Genomic DNA, 21,056 nt, shown 5'->3' with positions numbered 1-21,056 from the left:
CCCCCAAGAGAACAAAAGATTTTCTCTTCCCCATACCGAGTCAAGGGTTTTCACTAAGCGGCCCTGGAGCATCATCGCCCGCCTGGGCCTATACCCATGAGTTCATTCACTAGCCCTTGTCGATGCCTCGCAATTCGCCTTGACGGCTTCCCAAGAATACTGATAGAATAGACCCAACAAAGCATCTTTACAGCATGCTTTACAAGCCTCGCCGGATCAGCAGCCATGCCTTCGTCCCCTGCCCTTTCGACTGCATCTTCAGGCCATGATTACCTCGGCGACGAATGGCCACAGATGCTGGATGGATCCCAGTGGGATGGGCTGAATCTTCTTGACCTCCTCAGTAGAGGTCAAAGTCCTTTCGGCCCCATATTGGACGCCAATCTTCTTCTCCAAGAGGTTAAGGACAAGCTGAGCGCCGAAGTAATCGATATCCCTCGCGTCCACACTGGTGCCAACAACTACGTACGTATCTTGCGGTCCTGTTAATCAGTGATGAATATGAGACTGACCAGAACTCCGAGCCTAGGGCTTTCACTTGAAGTTGTCTGACCAACGCCATGTACTGGCGCGTCTGGGGAGAGCCGATGTCAACGTGCCGCACTATGACGGATTTTCTCTTCACTGGCTTCACCAGCAAATCGATTTTGAGGTTGCCACAAACAGCCTTCTCCAAAACACTCCGGGTGTGCCAACCGACCGACTCCTGTATCACCGTCACCCTCTGCTGCACGCGGGGATCAAGCGTGGTATGCCCAAGGACATTAGTGGACGGCGCCTCATGATCTTTGAGATGGCGCAAGGCCAGTGTCGTCTTTGGTCTGATCTTGATCAACAGCAAAGGGTAAGTACTGCTAATTCATGATGAAGACTTGCCCGTTGGTCTTGGGTGATTCTTGCTAGCCATCTAAGATGTCAACCTTGGCCAACGTAGCTGCGATCCGTACTGCATTGCTCAACCTGGAGCTCCCGTCCCAGTTCGTGAGTGATTGGTTGCTATGACGTACCCTCCAACCAGTGGAGTGGATGCCAAAGGAGCTACCTCTTCCCATCAGTGCCACTCGCGACTTCTGGCTCGCCACGTTGAAAGCCAAGGTCGAGGCCATGGTCAAAAATGAAGGCGACATTACCGGGTGACCCGGGAACAAAGTAACTGTAGGACCAAAAGCTCTCGCAGCCAAAAAGTCTCTGTTGCGTTCGATTCCACTGATTCTGCCAGAGGGAGACGAAACAGTCTTGTATCGCCCGGTGCTCCAGCACGACGATTTCGGCTGCCGCAACCTACTGAACTCGATCATTGATACGGGGTAGACAAGCATCACCTCCATCTTTGACTGGGAGACTGGCTGCATTGTTCCGTTCGCCCTGTCCGAGATTACATTTTTGGTCGCCGGCTGGAACTTGACCATAGACGAGGATGGCGAGCCATCGGTTTACGTCCGACCCGGGTGGGCACCCAATCTTGAAGAGAGAGACAAGAACCAAGAATGCTCTGCTGAGTTTGTGAAGGTAAGCCGCTTATGTCCTAAGACTGTCTCTTCTTTGACGTGATTTAACTTGTGAGGGTAGGAAATTGTACGACAAGCCCCCTACATGGAGGAGGTCATCCACAAGGTCAAAGAGGCTCGGTATCTTTGGGTGAAGCTCAATAAATGGAGGGGACAGAACCCCGAGGAGTTCTTTGGTGAACTGGGAGACTGGGCAGAGAAAAGATTGGCTGAAAGAGGATTAAGCGACACAGGCGACCTTTAGGGCCACAGACGCAACTACTCTACTCTAGATACCCAATAGCATGTGATGATGATTTGAATCATAAGTCGCTCGGGCTAGTGAAGATGCTTGGACACCCTATATGATAGACGGTGCTGTGGAGGACGCAACTTGTTCACAGAGTGTTAATCTCTGTCCCGCGTTTTTGACCTTAGGCGTTATGCTCAAGTTATGCATTGTGGCTTACACCCTGATCCGGAGACGCATCGAAAGAATTAAAACGTTTGGATAATGTCTTGGAGTATGAACTGTCACCTCTATGTAGGTTCGAACACAAGTGGTTTGTGCATACTTGACCTAAACATTGTCTGCGCTCATCTCCAAGGTCACTCGACACATTGCGGTAGAAGTAGGTTGGACATCGCATTATTAACTTTGAGTGTTGTGAGGTTGTGCATCAAAGTCAACGCATCTATGCAAGATGCTGACTTCTGAAAGTTAATTTCTAGCTGCAGACGTCTTTAGACTTGACGGACGGTTTATTTACCAACAATCATGTCGAGGATTGAAGCTTGCCAGACTGAGCTATACAATAAATCCCTCTGCTGACCCTGTTGACTTGCCTGGTTTCCCATGTTCATCATCGTCACAACTTAAGTCAGTCCACATCACTACTTGATCTCTCACTTGGACAGAGTCTCACAACAATCTTTACCCATTCTTTCCACTCTGCTCCTTGACTCGGTCAAACACGGTCTTACTTCTCCCCTTGGATTCATCCACCACTTAATCGTCTATAGATAGACTACCGAACACCTTTTTGTACTACTTCACATACCAAAAACATCAACATGTGTGGCCTTTTCTCTGCGCTCTTCGGCAGTAAGAAGCAAAAGGCATGGACCGAGCCAATTGTCAACCCAGCCAGTCAGCCGAGACCAACGAGGAGCTCAACCACTCAACCGCAGCCACAGTGGCAGGCCCCTCGGACGGCGAGTGTCCCAATAAGTATACAACAGGGTGCATCACAACCTGCCAAGCATTGGACACGCCCGGATGACTACAACAGCCAATGCCCCTACCACGACGAGGAGGCAGCATTCCAGGCGCAGTACTACCTGCACGGCAAATACGGCAAGTCTTGGAGAAGTCCCCCCGAGAGCAGCCATATTTTGGTCTCTCCTCCTGGTATACCAGTCCCCATGCGTAGCGCCGACTCGGTCTGGGCAGTGACTTGTGGCCCCCACAGAACAGGGCCGCAAAGAAAAGTCCACTTTGATGAGTCTCAGCGTCGCCCCTTGAGCAGGACGAACTGAGGAGGGAGATCAGTGGTCGGGTGTTGGGTGGATGGGTGAAGTCATGGTTGAAACCTGCTTGCCCAAACTCACTACCGACAAACCATTTCTCCTCTTCCACATGCCACCCCAGACTCCGCCACGAGAGATCAATTGCCCAAGACCGACGGGACGGGACATCGACGACCTTGGGGAGAGAGCCTCGCGGGACCGGGGACTACCAAGTCCCCGGGAGCCGAGTAGAGAAGAACGAGCGGATGGCACCCTACCTTGGAGTAGTGAGAGGTACATTGATAGCATGGGAACAAGGCACAAGGACGATACACCTCTAACTCAGATAGGTTTGAGGAAGGGCTTATCATTTGTTGAATGGGGGGTCATTAGTGGTTCATGCTTTGGTCCTTTGTGCGCGTTAATGGTGAGATGGAGAACTTGAAGAGAATTAATATACTTATTTTGTTCTTCAAAGTATCCTCACTGGCTTTATTGGCAATTTTTAACACAAAAGTATTGTTAAAGCAATGTTTACATGAGCCCATCCGTGAAAAAGCTAAACAGCAAAGCCTCCGTCTGCTCATCTATGACCATATTTCCGGGTTCAAACATGTTAGAGGTTGATGCTTCCGTAGTCCCAGGATTGTTTTGAGTGTTCGCTCTTGAGTTTTCCCCGACCCCCTTGCAAATATTAATAAATGTTTCGCGCAGTTTAGTGAACACAGTTGGTAGGAACCGAGGCGGGGAGGAATCAATGCCTTCGTTCATGGCTGCTTCGATTTTTTGCGATAATCCCTCGACAGTATCTGCGAAATCTTGGATGCTGGTGAGAAGTCCTGGATCCCAGAAGTTGTGATGTGTGACCAATAGGCGTGAAAATATCAAGATAGCATGGCCTAATTGGATCCAGTATGGGTATGGCATTGATAGAATGACCGGGTTTGCCAAGGACAGAACGGATGCAGTCTCGGCTTTTACTGCGTTGAAGCATGAAGCCAGGAGGTGAGACACTCGCAGAGAGTAAGCCGAGGAACTTGCTGTGTCTAGGCTCTGCAGTAGGCGGTCATCCATGCCCACCTTGTACAAGAAGATTTGTAACACATGGCAAGACATCAGCAACAACTCTGCCATTGGTGAGCAAGATTGACCCTATTGAGCATAATTGTACTTACCTTGTTGAGGAAATCCTTGTGGGAGAGGGCTTTTAATCGCCTCTACTTCCTTTTCAAGATATGAAACAGCCATGAGGACTGCACTAGGAAGGATGGCTTCTGTTGCACTCAGATCTTGATAAAGCGTTTTGTCGATAGTGTTGGCAACTTGTTGTACTCGAACAAGCTGAACGAGATATTCATCGCAAGGGAGCTCTGCCGCTTGCTGCAACGCTAAGCGGGCTTCTTCGATAGATTGCCCTACTGGCATTGGACAGGTATCCATTACGCACATCCTCAACCTATAGCTGATATTAGTGACTAGTTTTATTTAATCAAGATTGCGTTTTACAAACACAGAGTTGATCCAAAACAAGCCGAGGTAGCATCGCCGTTCTTCGTTTGTCTTGTCCCGAGTCCCTTGGTTGGTGGTGAAATAATCATTTAACCCTCCCGGAGAGGTCTTTGTGCTGAAGGATTTTTCTCTGCTGATTCCAAGCTCCTCGGCCAATGACATGGCTGTGTGCATGAGATTGTTGAGTTGGGAACCGAGCTGTAGGTGAATGTGGTGCCTGCCATGATGTCAGGTGGAGTTTAATACTTTGGCTATGAAGCCATACCAAGCTAGGTATACCAGAACTCCCTGCAGGAGATGAAGGTTTTTCTCTCCGTGAGCCCATACTCTACGGCCAAGTTCCTCTCGCCAACGTTGAGCAAGCTCCTGCTGGGCGTCCACGTTTTGCTGGCACGCCACTACCATGATTGCCATGTACAGCATGGGTCTCTCTCGGAAGAGTTTCTCGGGCGATTCATCCAAAGATATCCAGACAAAGGGGAACAACGGCATCATCTGTCGGTGATAGAGCTCAAACATCTTGTAAGCTAGCAACTGCGCTTCAGGTGTTAGTGGCTGTGTGAAGACGGCGGTAATCGGAGAATCGGATGGTGATATTGAGCCTAGGGCTGGTCCTGGTGAGTTCCCCACGACGGCTGGGGAGTTGGATAAGAGCTGGGCAACCGAGTCGAATTTGGACTCGAGTCTCAAAAGGTCCCTGACCTTGGTTAATCCATGCTCTGAGATAAGTCCAGGGTACTCACTCTCTTCCATATCCTCGGGCCCCATTTTTGCGACTATGACTCCCGCGTGGCTGTATACTACACTCTTTGTCGAGTCGATCACATCTTGTAAAGTCTAGGTTAGTATCGTGGAGGTTGACGCGCGACGTCCTGGTAGTACCTCTTGCACCTCCTTTGACCAGCTACTGTTTCGCATCGGACTTTTGCGGTAGCGCATGTTGAACATGCTTTGAGGCCCTTCGACTTTGAAGCTTCAGCATCCATGTTTCATCAACACATTTGTGCTTGTACGAGTATCGACGTGAGTGAATGGATTGTGTCAGATCATTGCCCCAGCTCAGCCCCCAAGGACGCGACGTGGTTTTGGCTGAGTAAGCCTGCTCCTCAATCAGGGGCCAGCTTCGAAACATTCATTTTTACACTTCTTTTCATTAATTGTCAATCTAACCATGTCCACCAAGTCCTCGCTCGAAGCCATTCTTGCACGTTCTTATTTCGCAATACGTATGAGGCGCTATGTAATAAACTGATCCACATTCTATTAACTGGCATTTCTCTACCCAATCCCCTACGCCTTGGCTCGTTCCTTCTTTGCTCCATCAAGAATAGCAGCGTGATCCAAGTCATGAGTAGTACCCGACTTCGCAATCGCATCTCGCACCCACTGGCCTCGAGGCCGATACACAGCCTTGAAGGGCTTGGGAAGCGTCACAAAGCCCTCTGTGCAGTCCATATCATCCACCTTGTGCTTCTCGCCTGTCGTCTCGTTGATGCCCGCCTCGACGTTGAACGCCCAAAGCATGCGTGCCATTTGGATAAACAGCTGATTCCGCGCAATGATTCTCCCAGTGCACACTCTCCGACCGAAGCCGAAACCTGTGTGGGGGAGGTCCTTGAGGGCGGTTGTGTTGAAGCCACAGGCATCAATGTTGGGTTCTTTTGTGTCGGCGTCATCGGCGAGCCATCGTTCGGGCAGGAAGGCGTCGACATTGTCTCCAAAGACGGATTCGTCGCGGGTGATGGCGTAGGCATTGCCGAGTACGATCGAGTTGGCGGGGATGTAGTAGCCCATATAAGTGTCTTCCTTCTTGGTGAAATGAGGGACTCCGCCAACCACGACGGGTCGCCATCGCAGGGTTTCGCTTGCTGTCATGTTGTTAGGGTGATCTTTCACTCAAGGGTCATGTACTTACCGATGGCATCAATGTAGGCCAGCTTCGGACGATCCTCAAACGTAGGCATGCGGTCTCGACCAACAACCTCATCAAGAAGCTTCTGCGCCTTGCCAACCCATCGCTCACCACAAGTAACCCAAGCGACAACAAACCAGTCCAATGCTACAGTCGAAGTGTCCAAACCAGCATCAGCCAGAATTCCCAGATCAAATGCAAGCTCCTCAGTAGGCATGTCGGTGGCCTCGGGAGAAGCCTCCATGTACTTGCTAAAGTTCCAGCCACGGTTGTTCAAGCCCTTCTTCAGGTTTCCGACGTGAAGCTGTCGCTCTAGCTCGTACAGTTCCTCGGCCTCTTTCTTCCACGGCGCGAGGAACTTAGGGAGGTAGTTGAGGGAAGGGAATGAGTCGACGATGTAGGCACCAACTTGGCCGGTCCTGGCAAACTCGGCTTGCACCTTCTTGCCGTCCATGAGTTCTTGCTCGTAGCCGGTCTTGAGGCGGTAGCCGTAGTTTATGCAGTAGATGAAACTCGCCATCGCGCGCTCGTGATGATGGTGGAAGTCGACACCCTTGTCGCCGACCTGATTTGACTCGCCCAACACGTCAAACAGCAACTGCCTCGACTCGATGTCCTGCAGAGGACGGTAGGTGCTTGCAGAGCGCAGAGTGAGGAGAGGAGCCTCCATGCGCTGATGAAGCTTGTACCTCTCATCGTAAGGACGGAGGAGCATGTGCATGTTCTTGGTGACGAGCTCACCAGCCATGACCATGCGTGGCCGGTGCGAGTATTGCCCACTCCGCCTGTTGAGTAGATCATGGGCGGCCTGATGCGTGGAAAGGATGATCAAAGGCTGGCCGCCCATGCTGAGGTGCATGATTGGGCCATACTCCTTGCTCCAATGATACAGGTGAAGCCACTGGAGACTCTTGGGGAGCTGGTGAATGTTGCCAATCACAGGTGCTGGCTTGGGTCCTGGTGGAAGAGAACCCTTCCCTCGTCCGCTAAGATAACGTTTAAGAAGCCATGCAACAACGGCCCCGACGAGGGCGATGCTCAGAGAGCGTTGATCTTGCAACAACATGGCAAACAAAGGCACGAGCGAGACACAAGAGCAAAAGCAAACACCCTGAGACACGCTTCCACGTGGGAAATGTCTCGGGGGTGTTGTGTTCTTCTACCTGAGCACATCTCCCTCCCACATTGAGGCACCCTAGATAACAACCCCGGGAATTGACCAATCGCGAGATGTGAGTTTGATACGCGCAGAGAGCTAATTATGCCTGGGATCGTCAATCTCTTTTCTCCAAGTGGCGTATCTCGCGGCCGTTGACGTTCCATCGTTTTCATGTATGAAGGTGGAGTTGCTCGGTTGCGGGACAACGGAGAGGAAGCAGAGATACCTTGCACGGTGGGAGCTAAGCAAGCCATCTCTGCTTCTTTGAGGATTAGGAGTCAAGTACTATGCTTAATCGACTAAACCTCGAGTGAACCAACTGGCTTGGGAGGAGCCACTTCCCTGTCTCGAGCTCCATTGTTGTTGGTGATTGTAAAGTGCTTGCTTTTTTCGTTTCAACTACCAGAGTGCTAACTTCTGCAGCGAGCTTTAGCTGAGTTGCAGAGTTTCATCGTGAACCCAAGTTGCGGAGGGGTTTTCAGGAGGACAGGAGGGTGATACTGATATGTCAGTTTAACAGGGTATACACAGGGAGGGGATCTTCTGGGGAGTCCCCCAACCTGTCTCCACAGGGCGGCTGCAATGACACTCTCCAGTCATGAACTTTTCTCCTCTCGCCTTGCGTACCCGATATAAGCGCTAAATTAGCGATTTACTACCCCCCGGGCCGTTGGATGCCCGCCGGGACAAACGGCCGCCAAGAGGCACCGGTTCGCGGGGGTGCTTCCCGCGACAAGGTCCCAACAGCCCGGTGGCGGGAATCTCTGCGTGCCCCTGAAACAAAGGACGTTAGCCGAACATGTAGATCTCGACCTCAAAGAAGAGGCAATTTACATGGGAAAGGCTAGGCATATTTGCTTTTTGCTTCCTTCGTGAGGCTCGAGTTACGTAAAGACTGTGATCAGGAGCGAAGAGCACAGAATAGTGACGGAATGCAGTGTATGATCTCCTGATACCAAGCCTCTTAAGTGTACCCGGGAGAGCGATCAGTGGAGGTAATGCAGCGTTATGCCTCGTGCTGAGCCGGGATACCGCGTCTTGAGAAGTGATGCGCACGAGGAGTTTTCTCTTTTCTCACGTGGGGAAATGCCACGCGCCGGTAACGGCTTCTCGGGTTGAAATATCAGCGGAGCCAGTTCCGAGTGTTCATTGTTGGCTGTGCTGCATGCTTCCTTGACAAGTTTTTGAGTATCGACAATAGCAAACGATGAGGTTCACATTATGGACTGCATTGGCCGTCGCTAGCCTGGCTACGCTTGTACTGGCGCAGGAGATGCCAAAGTGTGCTGTAAGTTGACCAAAACGGACCCCAAATGATAGCCTTAACAAGCTAAGACTTCTCAGAGCGATTGTCTAGTCAAGTTCCTGAAAGACTCGAAATGCGAACCGACCGATTTCGACTGTATATGCGCCGACACAGTTCTCAACGACAACGTCGGAGCCTGCACACTCACGAGCTGCACCGTGGTAGAAGCCCTCGGTGCGTTGAATTCTCCCCTCGTCGTGCATTCGGACTCTAACGTCGATACTCAGCTGCCAGGAATGGAACGGCAACGCTCTGTGGGGAGCCGGTACGAGACAGAACTCTTATTGCGCCAGTTGCGACTGCTGTATCTGGGTCTCTGGCTTTGGCATTCATTGCACTGCGCGTGTTTGAGTGTCTATATCATAAGGAGTTTCGATGGGCGGATATTTGCGCTGTTTGTGCGATGGTGAGGGAACGCTGCCGTTGTCGTCTGCTCAGAGTACTGACCATTGCAGGTGTCTTCCATACCTATGGACGTCTTTGAGTTCTACAGTACGTCGCTGACTGCAGCTTGGCCACCGATCTATCTATACTGACAACCTACAGTGAAGGCCAACGGCTTCGGAAAGGATATCTGGACACTGACTGAGCACCAAATCACAAACGTCGTCAAGGTAACAGCTGCGTCGCAGATTCAGTCAACAAATCTCTAACAAGCCTATAGTACACCTGGGTCACGCAAGTCTCGTATATCCCAGCCATCTGCCTCACCAAAATCGCCATCATCTCCATCTTCATCCGCGTTTTCCCCAACAAAGTCTTTCAGATGGTATGCTGGGGAACGATAGCACACTGCGCCTTGTTCATGTTGTCGACTACCATTGCTGCTATCCTGGCTTGTGTTCCTGTCGAGGCTGCTTGGACGAACTGGAAGGGAACCAAGGAGGGAGTGTGCTACGATAACAATGCCTTTTGGTGGGCTCACTCGGTAAGTATCTATCACACCATCACAGTGTGATTGGCATTGACTCGAGTAGGCCATCAACATCGTCACGGACTTGTGGATCCTTGCCCTACCCATTCCTCAGCTTCTGAAGCTGCAGTTGGGAAGGAAGAAAAAGATCTATCTGATTCTGATGTTTAGCGTCGGTATCATGTGAGTATACTCTTCGATGACGCTGATGCCGCGACTAATGTTTGATAGTATCACTGTCGTTAGCATCGTCCGCTTTTCTGGCCTCGTCACCTACTCTGCAACCTCGAATCCAACATGTAAGTCAACTCACTGTTAAGAAGTCCCACTGATACTAAAACTTTCAGACAACAACGTCATGGTCGCAACATACAGTGTCATCGAGTGTAATGTCTCCATCATCTGCTGCTGCATGCCTGCTCTCCTCGCATTCCTCCGCCGAGCATACCCCAGCTTGTTTGGCAGCACCAACCGCTCCCTCGAGTATCGATCGAAAAGCATCGGCGGCTCCAAGTCGCCATTCCCGAGCAATGGAATTCAGAAGAGCGTCACGCAGTCAGTCTCGTACATGCCACGTTCTGACGATTCTGACGTGGTGGAGCTGATGGATGTGGAGGAGAACAAGCCGGACCGATATCACAGATGGTAGAGGTGGTGACACAAGGGTATAGAACATATTTGGTTGTAGTTGATCTCACGATCTTTTCCTAGTACACACAGAATTGAGAGAGGGGATAGGCTATCCACGATCGCTACTGGATGCTGTGGCTGTGCTAGTTGCTACAGACCTAGCTGCAAGCTGGTCGAACTGGCTTGCGTCGATGGATTGGCATCCTGGAATGAGAGCCCCTTGGCCAACATCAGTCATGCCCCCTTGTTCGGAATAGTATTCGGGCCATTTTTCGGAAATTGGGAGGCAAGATGGAGTGAAGAAGCTGAAAATACATCATGGCATCACAAAGAATTACGGGGTAAATTATAAAGAAGGTGTAATATAGCTCCATAAAGACTCAACCGAAAGTCAATCTTGGAATTAACCGAATCCACGATCAGTGGGTTCACAGAGCCTTGCAGCAGGAGCCATCAAAGGTACCGTTCACGTCTCATCCCCCCGGACAAGCGAGGATCATGATCGTCGCTCGGGTCAGGCTGCAACAATGCCTCAATTAAGCGATCCTACGCTGAATCCTCTTGACAGCTTGACGATGCCCAAAGCTCATGGGGCGAATGCGACATTAGTACTAAGGTCAATGTCGCCAAGAGAATCCTTGTTACTGCGATGAATGAGTCTGATACTCGGCCAAGAGCATTATGTGCACTGGAATGCAAGGCAAAAACGGGTTCGTAAAGTTTACAAGTTGGCAGTAATGACTCCTACTAAAGACAATACTGTGCAATGTACCAAATAGATCGTATATTCTAATCTTTGGTCGTGCAATCCAAAGGCAACTTAAACTGAGTTGGCCACGGAGAGTAATTCCCCTTGCAAAGATCAGCATGGAACACTGGCCACGAAGCCCGTAACTCTCAGCTCTCACCCCTTCGCCATTCTTAATACTTTCTATTTGGCTGGATATATTTCATTTCATAAACTTTGATACCCGTTAGCCGTTTCTTCTCGTGAACACACTCCCCCTAGACTGACATGACAAAAAGTCTAGGGTACCACTCAGGCGTGAGCGAGGACAAGGGCAACCCACGAATTTTCAAGGAACATAGAAGTGATATCCCAACGGTTGAATGAACCCTGTGCGGTTTTATTTTCTTTATCAGTGCGAGGCAAATATTACTAAAGCAAGATGAAAGCACAACCTGTATCACGTATAGGCATTCGTGTGTAACGCAACTGAGAACACTTCCGCAGCCCGCTACCCCCTCCCACGGTAGCATTGACTGTTGAAATATAAGACCCAACAGGCTTCTGAGTGCTAACCCTTTCTATTTAACATTGACGCTCTTCCACAGACCTTGTTCAATGGAAAGTCCCATATGTTTAACGATATCTAATGCCAACTTCTGTCAATGGCTTTTTTCTTTGATATCGTGACCATGGCTTCTTTGGGGACGTCACTACGATCACACAATGCAATTTAAAGGCACGTAACAAACAGCGTGCTGGCATGGTTAGGCAAGCGTTTCGGTTTCTCTTCCCCTAATGACATCAAGATATCCCACTTCACCAGCTACTCCGGGTTTCCTTGACATTATGGACTTGGTCACTCCTCCAAAAGAAGTCATCAGCCACAAGTGATTTGCCCACCCCCACGACATTTCCAGCAGATGGCGTAATATTGGCCGTCACCGTTGCATTGATTGCAATTAGAGATGCGGCCAGTATAACCGCGGACCTTGCCCGTTCCAGAACACGGTGAGCATTGCTGCAAAATACTGCCTCTGCCCGCACAGGCGGAGCAGGATACTTGCTGCTTTTCAAACCAATCAGTTAGAGACAAGCTATGCATATGAACTGTCGGTCAAGCTTACCTGTGGCATTGTGAAGTTCTGGTAGTGTGATGTGGACAGGGCGAGTAGCTTGGATGGGATAGACTTATACGCCTTGTAGAAGATTGTGGAAAGAAAAAAGAGCTGGGACGAAGACAGATGGAAATGACGCGGGATATATACACGCGATTACAGCCTGGTTGAGGGAGTAAAGGCAACTCGAGCCGGCATTGACTGAACTGGCATGTCGCTATGGGCCAATGAGCAAAGAGAGGCTATTATGCCGGGCGAGAAGGATGCATCATGATATCTTTGATTGGCAGTGTTTCTGCAAGCGGCGTGGAGGTGTTGTGATGATACGACGGTTGCATTGGTGTGAGTGCGCAGCCTCGTTTTGTTTGTCTGGTTCTATCGTTATGAGAATGTACACTTCTAGTTTGGCTGAGAGATTCCGTACAGAGTTGATTTCAAGGGTGTTTCTTCGCTAGAATACATCTACTCGTTTTATATCAGGCGCTCAATGTCACGGAAGGACAGGAGTTTTCCCCTCTGAAGCCATCTACACACTGCATCGTCACATTTGGTGCCATGGGAGGCAATCACAACAGTGATACAAAAGGTCCTGTCAGTTCCGAGACACACGAAAAGCAATGATGACTGCATGAGCCCCTCGGTTTGGTCCAATAAGCACCGTCATCTCCCCATCCTTCCTGTTTGACATGTCTGGAGTGGGAGCCTGATTCGGCTCATACTGTGTGCTGTAGTAGAGATACTCATCTGCCACAAGGTTAGAATTTCTAGGCTCCGGCTTCCTCGCCCCTTTCAGTGAATGGATCTCGCAACGATAGTAGGTGTGTCCCTTTTCATACCCTCCTTAATGATTGTCCTCGTCACAATAGTTCTCCTCCAAAACACCAAAGAAGACCTGGTCAAGAGTAGCCCTACTAACACTATAATACTCGATCCCAAGTCTGCTCTTGGCCATCTCAATCCTCTCCAATACATCCGCTAGCGACAAGCTGCTGTCATCCCGACCAAGGGAAATCTCAAACTTCATCTGTCCGTGATTCATAGAGTCCGTGTCGACGCTCTTCAAGTTGCGGAACTGCCCGTGGACCCAATCGTAAATATCCTCCATGTCGGCTTGATTGGTGTTTGGTGCGTCGCGATGAGCCAGGTGCACTGAGTAGCCGTCGCCATACCTCATCTTCAACTCTTTCGTCGTGCCCTGGGCGAGCATCCGTTTGGCGAGGATTCCAGCTCGGTTCGCAAGGGCATTGGCTTCTTCCATCGAATGAGTTGTTAGCACGAGAGCTCGACCTGGTATCACGGAAGCAAGGGTCCGCCACATCAAGCGTTTACTCAGGGCATCCATTCCTGAAGAGGGTTCGTCAAGCAGCAACACAGTTGGGTTGCCCATCAGTGCGATGCCAAGAGCCAGTTTTCTCTTGTTGCCACCTGAAAGCTTGGTCGCCTTTCTGTCGACATACTGGCGAATTCCAAGACCATCCAGGATGATGTCAATATTGTGATTTGGGTTGCTGATTCCGCGAATCTCGGCGTAGAAACGCAAGTGCTCACCAACTGTCATGGTGTCCAGTGGATCAATCTGTGGACAAACTCCCAGCTTAGATCTGGCTTGAGCACGGTGTCTGATCATCGAAATGCCGTCGACAGAGACTTCGGCATCGCGGTTACTAGGCAGGAGATCGCCTTGGATCATGGAGAGACAGGTCGTCTTGCCCGCTCCGTTCGGGCCGAGAAGAGCGAAGCACTCGCCCTTAGGAACTCCGAAACTGACATCTTGGACAGCGAATTCACGCTTGAACTTCTTTTGGAGACCCATGACCTCCAGGCTGTTTCCTTTGATTGTCGAGGTTCCGTTGCGGCGTGATCCCAACTCGAGCTCAATAGGGTCACCATCTCCGTTGTTGGGCTTTGACTTGGGTCGTTGGAAGTGGAAGCTGAAGCCAAAGTCGTTCCAGAGCAGAACGGCTAAGAGTATAAGGGGTTGAATAACGAGGTAGAGGATGGGTCCTCCATATACGTCGATGGCGCCTGGATAAGACGCGAAGTCTCTTCCCTGACAAGAAATCCCCCACAAGTTGATGGACAAGTAAATCGAGCGACCCAAGCTGGCTACAGGCGACACAGCACCCATGACATAGAAGATGATGTTCAGAATGGAGCCTTGGTCTGCCGGATCCTGAAACGTGAAAGTTGTGGTGTTGGCGATGAAGAAGATCAGGTAGAGCAGCACTTGGGCTCCCGCTGAAATGGCAAAAACAGCCAGCTGAGACTTAGCTCTTAACGATAAGACATAAGAAAAGAGTGTTGAAGTGATTCCGTAGAGAAGCAGCACCGTGAAGAGATACTCGAGATGGTACCACACTCTTGACATGGCTGCAAAGATGATTGTAGCGACTGTGCTTACCAGCAACGTCACCAAAAAGTCAAAGGCAAGATATGCCAGCCATAGAGATGATGCATGCACTCCATTGTTATAGTGCATCGCTCTAATACCTCGAAGCCTTTCAAAAGTTGGGTATAATCCAAGAAACGCCGGGTATACGGCCATGGCTAAAACAAAGATGGTTGAAAAGATGAACAAGTCTCCAATGCTCCCAGAATATGGAACTGCGAGAACCTTGTAGTTGCTCGAGATGCTGACGTTGAGAAGTTCGATATCGATCAAGTTCTGAACTGTGTGTCCAAATGCCAGAGGTCCATCTGCGCGCCAGGCAAAAGTCGGTTCATCTCCAAGAAAGAAACCTCCAGGCGTAAGGTTGGCGTATTGCTTCTGAACCTCCTGGTGAAACTGCTCAAGGGTGTCGACGAGGGTCACAGATCCTTCGGGGCTCTTTCTAATCGTATCCATTGCGGCATCTGAGAGCTGTTCTTCCGGACCGGCCACGATTCGATAGGATTGTGGGGATGTCGAGTCTTGGCTTGACTTAAGTGATTCGATGCTGGGGTCACAGCTCGTTGCACCAAGCCCACCGATAAATATTGAAGCACAACCTGCGGCGATGATGGGTATGGCGATGGCTACCAGGTATGGCATCGGGTTTCTGCGGAAGATGGCAAATCTCTTGGAGAATAGCACCTTGGCCTGTGTCAAAACAGTCGTTCGCTTTCCGGTCAGGAGGTTCTGGATCGAGGACCCCTTGTTACGTGATGACCGTACTAGGGAGGTAGACGAGTCACCAGAGATGTCTCGCTCATGACGGCCGCTTCTCCGGGATTTTTGAGCCGGCTTTGGAGAGTTCTCGTCGGCAATCTTCAGAAAAACATCTTCGAGCGTTGGGCCATCCACTTGATACTCGGTGACACCATCTGCTTCCAATCTTCGCAAGAGACGGCAAGTATTTTCAGAACTCCCAGACAGGTAAACCGTCTCTTCATCCTGCTTAGTGTGGAGTTCATCGCCATACACTTGGTGTTCGGCCGACCCGGGTGCATGGTAGATGTGAATGCGATACCCCAAGCCCAGGGTTTGCTTCAACTCGACTGAAGTACCGCTGGCCTTAAGTAAACCGTGGGATAGAATCGCAAGTCGGTCAGCCAGCAAGTCAGCTTCGTCGAGGAAGTGAGTGGTAAGAAGAATCGTCCGTCGGCCACGTTGAGCAAGGAGAATATCCCAGAGTTTTCTTCGAGACAGAGGATCGACGCCGGAAGAAACCTCATCGACGCAACAGACTGTAGAGTCACCAACCAGCATCAGAGCTAGCTGCAGCTTGCGCTTTTGACCGCCCGATAGGGCCTTGGCACATGTCGACTTTTTCTTGGACAGGTCACATCCTTCGATCAGTCTCTTGATCTGGGTTGCTGAAGAGTGGCCCCTGGTGCTCTTAATGCCGTCAAAGATGTGGATGTGTTCCTCCACTGTGAGTTCATCCCATAGGACATTCTTCTGAGGGCAGTAGCCGAGCTTTCCGCCACTCATCTCGTAGCTCAGTGATATTTCGCCATCCGAAGCAGAATGCATGCCAGCAATGGCGTCCAGAGTGGTTGATTTGCCGCTGCCGTTGGCGCCGAGAAGGACCATAATCTCTCCTCGGAAGGCCTCAAGGTCAAGACTCCGGACAGCATGAACTGAGCTCAGCGGCCTCTTCGTGAAGCGTGATAGGATTCGTTGCATGAGTCGTGGCTCGTAGGTCTTTGTAAACTTGTCAAGTCGAACCGCTACCGGAGAGTTGGGGGAGCCAATTTTGCGATTGGCTGAGGTCGCTCCGAATAATGCTCTCTCAACAAAGGCGCCAAGTAGAGGGTAGACGATAGCATGGAGAATGGAAAACAGCCAGAAGACAATGACAGGGTTGGTAGACGTGGAGTCCGGAGCTGGCCCGACGAAACTTGCGCCCTTGCCGTGTCTCTCCCATCGTGCCATGAGAACGATAAGGTAGACGAAATTCATGGGAGGGAAGACGAGAGATAGAATGACGACGAGCCAAGTCTGTAGATTCCCAGATACCTGAGCTAAAATAGCGAAGACCAGGCCGATGAGTACCGAGGTGATTCCGCTCAGTTGTGCCTTTCGAAAGAAGCTTCCGATAAACATTGTAAACCCAGTCAAAGAAAGTCCGCAGAGAATCATGGAGAGAATGGGAATGATAATCGTGGTCTTTTTGAACGCCATCCCGCCCATGATAGCACCCATGGCAATCCAGCCCGGGCCGTAAAGGATAACAAAGGCAAGGTAGTGAGCCAAGAGACGAACTGCCTGGGGCTGCCATGTTGCTTCGTTGGGCATCATGGTATCGAGCAGTTGCGCCATTCCTAACTCTCGCTCGGTGGCCATGACACCGGCGAGTTGGTAGAGGATACCGATCAAGGCGAGGTAGAAGAGAATTGCCAGAATCGAGATGATGTTTTTCATGTATTGTTCATCGATGAATGTTTTCTGCTCCTTGTTCGATCTGCTCGTGAAGGGATATTCGAGGACTTTGGTGGAAAGAACGTCTTTGGAAACGGTCAAATTGATGCTGCCGATGGCAAAGTCGATGGCATGCTGCAGCGGAAGACTGTAGACTTGAGCATCATTGTCCGACTTGTCAATGTTGATGCCAGAGCCGCCGAGAGAGCCGTCGGTTTGGAGTGTGTAGTTCCAAACGCCCCATTCTCCCTCCGAGGGCGAAGAGTGGAAGACTGCTGCAGCGACACAAGGCGATGAGCCCTGGCCAGAGGTACTGCATAGGACCCGGAGATCTCCTTCACTCTTCACAATCTCGATGTCGATGTTCGAATCGTGGAGGGGCCCGGCCACCTTTGAAATGACTTTGTCGATATCGCCTCTTGTGAAGCCATTGTTGACAAAAACGATGCGATCTCGGTGTCCGGTTACGGCACTGATAGCCTGAGGAAGCGTTCGAATAGTAAGAGGTGGTCCGATTCCGTAGGTCGACGGAGGAAAGAACAGGTTCTTTGTGTAGCATCTGGTTAAGTTAGCATTGGCTTTCTTCCGACTGTGAGCGAGACTTACAAAAAGACGACAAAAAGCAGTGGCAGGACAAAAGAGCGAAGAGGAGTCCATATCCATTTCCGAAACAAAATAATTCTCAAGTTCTTGACCGTCAAGGTCCAAAGCTGTCGCCAAAAAAGCCCCATCGTAGAAATAGGGGATGAAGATGGTTCAAGTTGTTGATGGTCACCTCATCTACACATCATGGCCCGACGTTCTTATAGAGATGGATTCGAAGAATAAGCTTAAATGATTGACGTCAAAGACGCGCGTTTAATTGTCCAAAATTGGAGGCACAAGGCTGATTGATCATGTTTTGCATCGAGTCGTCGTCAACTTGGTGGCTACCGGCTCGAACGGGATTCCGCTCCCGGAGTGTTGGGCTTACGGGAGTGGTTGATGGGGGTGATAATCCCTGTCTCTAAGCCTCAATGGCCGGAATTTCGGGACCCGGTCTGGCCTGATCGATGTTGAACCCTCAAGTTATTTGATTTGCCGGCCATCGGTATTTTATTGTGATAGAAATTCCGTGTTAAGGGATTCTGATCAGGTGGCAGTGTCGTATTAAGAGGTGTTGTTTTGACGCTTCAGGTATTGCAGTCATGCTTGATGAATTCATAGCACCGATTTTTGTTTATTTTCAGTGCTTTGTCGATTCTTGCTGGCAATCTCTCGTTAATTGTTCACGTAACATCATTTATCTCAACTTGAATCAATGGTTTTCAACCTTGACATAATCTCACCTAGGAGTTAGAAAACATCATCCCTAATCCTGTGCCTGCCAAGCCACCCATGTGGTCATTGAAAAACATGAGACGCTAAACCAGCCAGCCCTCTGCAGTTATCACGGCAAAATAGACGAAGTCTTGCGCGGAAAAATATCATAAGTAATTTAATAGTATTAGAAAGTAATTATATTATTATTTCCCTTACTTATCTTTTCTTTTGCTTATGCTTAGGCTAGGTATATCGTCACACTTTTGTACTATCTTAGCTAAGCATGGGCGTCTTGGAGGATGCTAGTCCTTGCTTCCGGGCAAAAGATGATCCACCGCATTTCCTTGGAGGTGGAGGCGGGAGCTTAGCGACCCGACTCAACTGTTGGTCCTTTCGCAACTCACCCAACATCGAACTTCATTTAATAGACCAACCCTCGTCAAATGCTACTATCGGAGCCATGACAGAAGTGGCAGGTTATAAAGCGTTCCTTCACACTCTTACCAGTCAAAACTCAAACTTGGTGACCGAAATCAACGAACTAGCTATTGAACTGCGTATCAATATCACCCGGCAAGATGAAGTTTACACCAAGATCAAGACGCTTTTGTTGAAAATGCACGACTCAATCGCCATGCTTAGCAAGAAGACTCGCCATCCAGACGTACGAAATCCAGACATCCTTCCCGTCTGGAGATCCTTTCTAGAGCCTATCAGCGCCCTCTCTCAGCTTCCGTCGGGACATTTCCTCTCTGCACGCATGATCCTTTACTTGTCCAGCGGGCTATTGAATCAGCGTTCTCTAGATCTGAAATTCTCCAAAATAGGATCTGCGATAGAGGGTCGGCCAGTGTTTCGACTGTGCAGGGCAATTGATGACACCTTACTTGCATCCCTGCGTCATATCTGGACCACGAGTACCGAGAGTGAAAGATTCGACTGGGTCTTTACACAATATGCTCTACAACCTGAAGATGATCTCCAAGACGGAGCGAGTCGCTTACGAAAGCTTGCCCAAGCGCTCTCGCCAGAGGAACTGACTGCTATGAACGGGATCGAGGGACGCCGGTTCATATGGGCAATGTCAGCAGACGAGCGAGAAGGAGATCTTGAAGACTGGAAGACTTTCAGAGGGAGCCTCCCAGGTGATGCCAGAGAATGTGCGAGATATTCCGTCCCGGATGACGACCAAGTGAAGCCTGGGGAATGTTTCTGGAAACAGATTGGCTCCGATGGCCCGATCCGACAACGGTTCCGCTACTATTCTACTGTGTCCGACCACCTCCGCCCAGCTAGTTTCAGACTATGCTTTTTTCACGAGTATATCGAGTTTCTCGATCGTTCGCGTCGGTTTGTCTTGGACACGCGAAAAACGACGGAGCCGTGCTTGACAAACGCGGAATATGCCCTGGTGCACAAGGCCCTCGTTAAGGTCAACATGCCCCCAGAGATACGGCGGAACATTATCAACTACCTAGAGCTTCCGAAAAGACATCCTTACCTCCGGCACTTTGATATTGCCAAGGCATATGCTCCCTTTCCGGAAAATGAACGGTCGTGCGAAACGTGTTTGGAACCGACAGCGACAGACAGAGACAAGTTGACTTGTCCGGAATCGACCTTTTTCGTGTGGAATTTTGCTCTCCGCGCGTTTCTTGCCTTTCACCGACGTTCCCCAAATGGTAACATGGCGCTTTGCAATTATGGTATTGATTGCCAGGGTCACCATGACGAAGATGCCTGGGAGGTCAAAAACGAGCAGGACTTTGTCAACCTGATTGAAACCATCATAAAGGAACGGTGTGGGCATGACACCACTCTGGATCAAGTCGGTTTGGGCCCAAGCAAGGAAATCACAGCCATGAGCCAAGCGCAAGCTGAAGCAATAGAGCTGAAGCTCATACAGCCCAGGGGTCCCCTTGAGGATGGCGCAGCCGAGTTGATGAGCGCCGGTGGCTTCCGCGGGTTAGTTAACTCGATGCTTTACGGTAGGGTGCTTGTTGCATTGTCGGCGAATCGGTACAAGTACCCTGCGCAGTGGGGATTGGCTAGGGATCGGGGGAGTATCTGAAGGCGATGCGTCTTGTTTGGAGACTACGGAGTGAGGATCACGCAGGCTCCAGTTGAGCGGCCTGGTTGATCAAGATAGGTCTACTTTATATCTGTAGTCACATTTCTGTGGGAGCCGGCAATCCATATAATGGCATTTGCGAGGTCTGCCGTAATTACACACAGGATTCTAACAGCGCCGGCTGTAAAGACTCGACGTTTTCATGCTAGCCACAGGGAGACACACACTTGAGAAAACACTCAGAAAAAAGATGGGTTTTCCCAGAGACGAATATTGCTCTGAACCAATGGTTGCAAACAATCAGTATGCCCTCAGCTCCAATGAAATTGCAAAGGCGCAGGTAAGCCTGCCAAGCCTCTCCATCATTCGCCAACACTGCCACAGTCTCATTCTTGGGCATCGCCTTGGGCACACAGCTGGGCAGAATTGCCCTGCATAGCCACAACCCAATTGCAATTTTTTGATGGTAACTCAACTTCTTTCGTTCAACTACATTCATAGGCCCGTTTGACGTCGAACCCCAACTCTCTCGTCGGCTATCGATCTTCTGGCTCAGTTAACCCATCCAGG

At 50.1% G+C, this 21,056-nt stretch overlaps 7 protein-coding genes across 7 annotated transcripts; 4 read left to right on the top strand and 3 right to left on the bottom strand.

Annotated features, from left to right (window-relative positions):
* Positions 1–225: 225 nt before the first annotated feature.
* Positions 226–1,752, top strand: MRS44_014197 (uncharacterized protein; the record flags this gene model as incomplete). The annotated part of the gene is made up of 4 exons (XM_065618315.1): positions 226–465; positions 530–844; positions 1,312–1,509; positions 1,570–1,752. The coding sequence occupies 4 exons, from the start codon at positions 226–228 to the stop codon at positions 1,750–1,752; spliced, it is 936 nt and encodes a 311-aa protein (XP_065474387.1).
* Positions 1,753–2,561: 809 nt separating this feature from the next.
* On the top strand, positions 2,562–3,026 carry MRS44_014196 (uncharacterized protein; the record flags this gene model as incomplete). The annotated part of the gene is made up of 1 exon (XM_046282441.2): positions 2,562–3,026. The coding sequence occupies one exon, from the start codon at positions 2,562–2,564 to the stop codon at positions 3,024–3,026; it is 465 nt and encodes a 154-aa protein (XP_046127633.2).
* A 504-nt stretch (positions 3,027–3,530) lies between these two features.
* Positions 3,531–5,273, bottom strand: MRS44_014195 (uncharacterized protein; the record flags this gene model as incomplete). Its single annotated transcript, XM_065618314.1, has 4 exons — positions 3,531–4,123; positions 4,172–4,452; positions 4,507–4,722; positions 4,771–5,273. 4 exons carry the CDS (start codon positions 5,271–5,273, stop codon positions 3,531–3,533), a joined length of 1,593 nt encoding a protein of 530 aa, XP_065474386.1.
* Positions 5,274–5,795: 522 nt separating this feature from the next.
* MRS44_014194 (uncharacterized protein) lies at positions 5,796–7,483 on the bottom strand (the record flags this gene model as incomplete). The annotated part of the gene is made up of 2 exons (XM_046284303.2): positions 5,796–6,373; positions 6,421–7,483. 2 exons carry the CDS (start codon positions 7,481–7,483, stop codon positions 5,796–5,798), a joined length of 1,641 nt encoding a protein of 546 aa, XP_046127631.2.
* Positions 7,484–8,783: 1,300 nt separating this feature from the next.
* On the top strand, positions 8,784–10,444 carry MRS44_014193 (uncharacterized protein; the record flags this gene model as incomplete). Its single annotated transcript, XM_065618313.1, has 9 exons — positions 8,784–8,864; positions 8,921–9,056; positions 9,110–9,276; positions 9,338–9,374; positions 9,429–9,496; positions 9,547–9,810; positions 9,860–9,978; positions 10,027–10,094; positions 10,143–10,444. The coding sequence occupies 9 exons, from the start codon at positions 8,784–8,786 to the stop codon at positions 10,442–10,444; spliced, it is 1,242 nt and encodes a 413-aa protein (XP_065474385.1).
* Positions 10,445–13,111: 2,667 nt separating this feature from the next.
* Positions 13,112–17,844, bottom strand: MRS44_014192 (uncharacterized protein; the record flags this gene model as incomplete). The annotated part of the gene is made up of 2 exons (XM_046282440.2): positions 13,112–17,672; positions 17,720–17,844. 2 exons carry the CDS (start codon positions 17,842–17,844, stop codon positions 13,112–13,114), a joined length of 4,686 nt encoding a protein of 1,561 aa, XP_046127629.2.
* An 854-nt stretch (positions 17,845–18,698) lies between these two features.
* MRS44_014191 (uncharacterized protein) lies at positions 18,699–20,486 on the top strand (the record flags this gene model as incomplete). Its single annotated transcript, XM_046277367.2, has 1 exon — positions 18,699–20,486. The coding sequence occupies one exon, from the start codon at positions 18,699–18,701 to the stop codon at positions 20,484–20,486; it is 1,788 nt and encodes a 595-aa protein (XP_046127628.2).
* Positions 20,487–21,056: the final 570 nt, after the last annotated feature.

The sequence above is a fragment of the Fusarium solani genome (assembly GCF_023522795.1).
Source record: "Fusarium solani strain SB1 chromosome Unknown bctg00000010, whole genome shotgun sequence".
NCBI classification, from domain to species: Eukaryota; Fungi; Ascomycota; class Sordariomycetes; order Hypocreales; family Nectriaceae; genus Fusarium; species Fusarium solani.
Note: the sequence above shows the minus strand (reverse complement) of the source record. Positions and strands in the feature narration are given on the sequence as shown.